General features: G+C 41.2%; 1 protein-coding gene across 2 annotated transcripts in view; it reads left to right on the forward strand.

The window, feature by feature from the left end:
- TEX2 (testis expressed 2) overlaps positions 1-3,232 on the forward strand; it is a 41,978-nt gene that overhangs the window by 24,869 nt on the left and 13,877 nt on the right. For both annotated transcript variants that reach the window (XM_008587752.1, XM_008587753.1), the window contains exon 6: positions 2,279-2,411. In XM_008587752.1, the coding sequence (XP_008585974.1) occupies positions 2,279-2,411 (133 nt within the window). The remainder of the gene's footprint in view (positions 1-2,278; positions 2,412-3,232) is intronic.

The following is a 3,232-nucleotide window of genomic DNA, read 5'->3' on the forward strand; positions in this document are numbered from 1 at the left end:
TCCTTATCCTCTTCTGAATGCAGGCACATCGTATTAATCTGTTGGAATGTTTGTTTGCAGTTTATATTTGTTTTTAAAAGTTCTCCAGCCATTCTTGACTCCTTCATATTTTCACTGAGTGCCAGGGCTGAGCAAGACCCTGTGGGGGTGGGGGGTCTCATGGGGCCTATTCAGTGGTGTAAAAAACAGACCCCTCCCCCACACGGAGCCTCAATCAGGTGTTCAGGCCTTGTCCTGAGATATCAGGCTCTGTGGCTGCCCAGTGCAGCCTCCTCCCTGGCAACACTAGCAAGCGAAACCAGAGCAAGGAGGAAGAGTGGGCTGGCTACAGCAGAGAGGGGGAAGCCACCTGGCCAGGATGTGCCCAGTACGGGGCTGTATGCAGCCCTCCCCAGAAGAGCCACGGTGGTCTGCCTGTGCACATGAGGAGACTGATGCACAGAGGTGGAGAAAGTTCCAGTGAAGTTCAAGCCCCTGTGCCTGGGCTCCGTGCTCTTCCCTTGGCCTTTCCTGCCTCAGCTACTGACTGGGGCATGGACCACACATCACTGGGAGGAATGTCCCAATGACAGGGTCATGAACCACCAGTTTACTAAGCCTGCATCCACATCACCTCATTTAAAAAACAAGCATTGACCTAAACTCAAAAGGTTTAAAGAAAAAAAAAAACCTTCTGTTTTGTAAGAAGTAAAATTCTAATGTCTTTAATATGACGACTTTCAAAGGCAATATGTACTATTAATATTTATTGGAAACCTGACTCGGATTTTCAATAGAAATGATTATGTTTGAATACATATAGTAACCAAGTAGTTTGAATCTATTAATTCTCAAATGAAGCAAGAGATATTATATAATAATAAATGTCTTCTTTATTGATGTTCTTTTTATATTGAGTTTAAAATCTATTAATATCTAGCCTTTTTCCCTAATCCCCTTTTCTACTGGAATTTATTAATGACTACATTTCTTTATTAAAGTAGATCTGCCCTTTATTTCCAGTAATAGTACCTTTGAAGAGCAAGCTCATTAATGATTTGTAACTCCTTGATATGAGTAAGGAATAAAGCCGTTTCGTGAGTGTCACTGCAAAGACAATCACAATTGCTCTGCATATCACGTAACACCCAGGTCACTCATGGAAAATAATTACCTTCAATTATGATGAAAAGAATTGGTTGAAAACAAAATGGACATTATTCTGCCTTTTGTGAGGAATTACACCATTAGTTCTTCTTGAAGTTAAGCAAGGCTTTTAAAAATCCAAGGTGGTAGCCATGTAAGGAATGGGTTATTTACTGTAATTGCTTGAGAATGCTGCTTTGTGTGAACAGTGGTTTAGATTAATTTCCTGCTTCCTTTTAGATGTTGTCATATGGCTTAAAAGGCTCTATAAAAGGTTATTAACATTTAAATGCCCACTTGAAGGATCACATCTTGATTGAAAGTCCATGAGGTTTCATGGAGCTCTGAGTCTGCAAAATCACAGCATAGCCATCTTGCCTGCCAAATCACAGAATCCTCAAGAAGAGGGTCATGAGATGATCTCTGTTTACATTTTAGACTACTGGCCAGTGGCCATCCCAGTGAAATTCCATGAAGCTAAAAAGCCTCTTAGATATGATTTCATTGTCATTAGTATCTTCTCTAAAGAATAAGTTTTTAAACTTAGGTACAAAATGGTTACCCGATTTTATTTGGATAATCCTAGGAATTGAATGTTAATCCTTTTGTTTCTATTATTAGGCAATTTCCAGAAAGAAATGGGTTCTAAACTGTTTTTTCTCACCATTCTTATATTAATCTAAATCTGAACCATTTCCCATTGCCCCCCACAGCACGGTGGTTCCTATCTGTGTCTTTAAAGAACAATCCAGCTTGCAGTGAAGTCTCCGCGCTTCCCAGCTGGGTAACAGCAGACTTCCTCCTGGCTTTGCCCTGGGTCAAGCCACTTCCTTCTTTGGGGTGTGTGTTTTTTTTCACTAAATGTGAAGAGAAGCCAGAGGATGGGAACTTTCCAGTGTTTACATGGGCACTGAATTCACTGTGACCATTTTAATGGATATGAAATGCTGGTTTGAATCATTTCACAATCATTTCTCGCCCGCGTTGATAGTACAGCACTCTCACCCTCCTCTTTTGCCTGTACAAGCGATACATAGACCTTCAATCTGATGTCTACTTAGATGCTTTAAGATATACATTTTTATACTGTCATTTATAGTCATGTGTTTTTTGGGGGGGAGAAAAAACTTGTGTTTTTTCACCATTTCTCCAGGACTCTGGATCGATTTGGAAATGTCCTACAATGGGTCCTTTCTGATGACTCTCGAGACCAAAATGAATTTGACCAAACTAGGTAAAGAGCCTCTTGTTGAAGCCCTGAAGGTTGGAGAAATTGGCAAAGAAGGGTAAGGGGCTATATATGAATTCATTAATTCAACCCTGGGGGACCAACCTCTCCCTCCAGTCTTTGAGAAGCAGGTTTGATGTATAGTAGCCTCTGAATGTTGAGTGAGCTTCTGTGTAAGTGCTTGTGGACTACAGTGTTTCAGGGAACAGTTTCCTAGTTTCATCCCCAGCAGTCTGTGAGTACCCAGCCTACTCTGCTGTGACAGTGCTTTTTGAACTCAGTGCTGGCAGTGATGCATATGGTATCAATTACCCAAAAAGCATCACTGGCTCAGGCAAGCAGGGCAGACTTGTCTGAGCCATAGAATGGTCTGTGAATAGAATCATCATTAAGAAAGTTCTTTCTTGGGCCGGCCCGTGGCTCACTCAGGAGAGTGCGGTGCTGATAACACACCAAGGCCATGGGTTCGGATCCTATATAGGGATGGCCGGTTTGCTCACTGGCTGAGCGTGGTGCTGACAACACCAAGCCAAGGGTTAAGATCCCCTTACCGGTCATCTTTTTAAAAAAAAGAAAGTTCTTTCTTCACTCTTTAGCCACAAACAGCAATGTGTAGAGCAGGCTAAGGCCCCTAGGGGATCTATCTGCTTTAATCGCAAAGTCAGAATTATTTATTATTAGATGATTGTTTTGTAGCCAAGAGAGTGCTTCTAAGGTGTTCTGAGAAGCATTTTCCCTAAATAATACAATACTGATTTGCTTAGTAAATTCCTTTCTTTGCACACAGTGCTTCTGCTGCCCAGAGTTTGTCTGATATAGTAAATATTCCAAAATTGTGAGATAATTAAGCTTTTTTTTTTTCCCTTAAATGCCTAGAAT

This window comes from Galeopterus variegatus, unplaced genomic scaffold (genome assembly GCF_000696425.1).
Source record: "Galeopterus variegatus unplaced genomic scaffold, G_variegatus-3.0.2 Scaffold4525, whole genome shotgun sequence".
Lineage (NCBI taxonomy): Eukaryota > Metazoa > Chordata > Mammalia > Dermoptera > Cynocephalidae > Galeopterus > Galeopterus variegatus.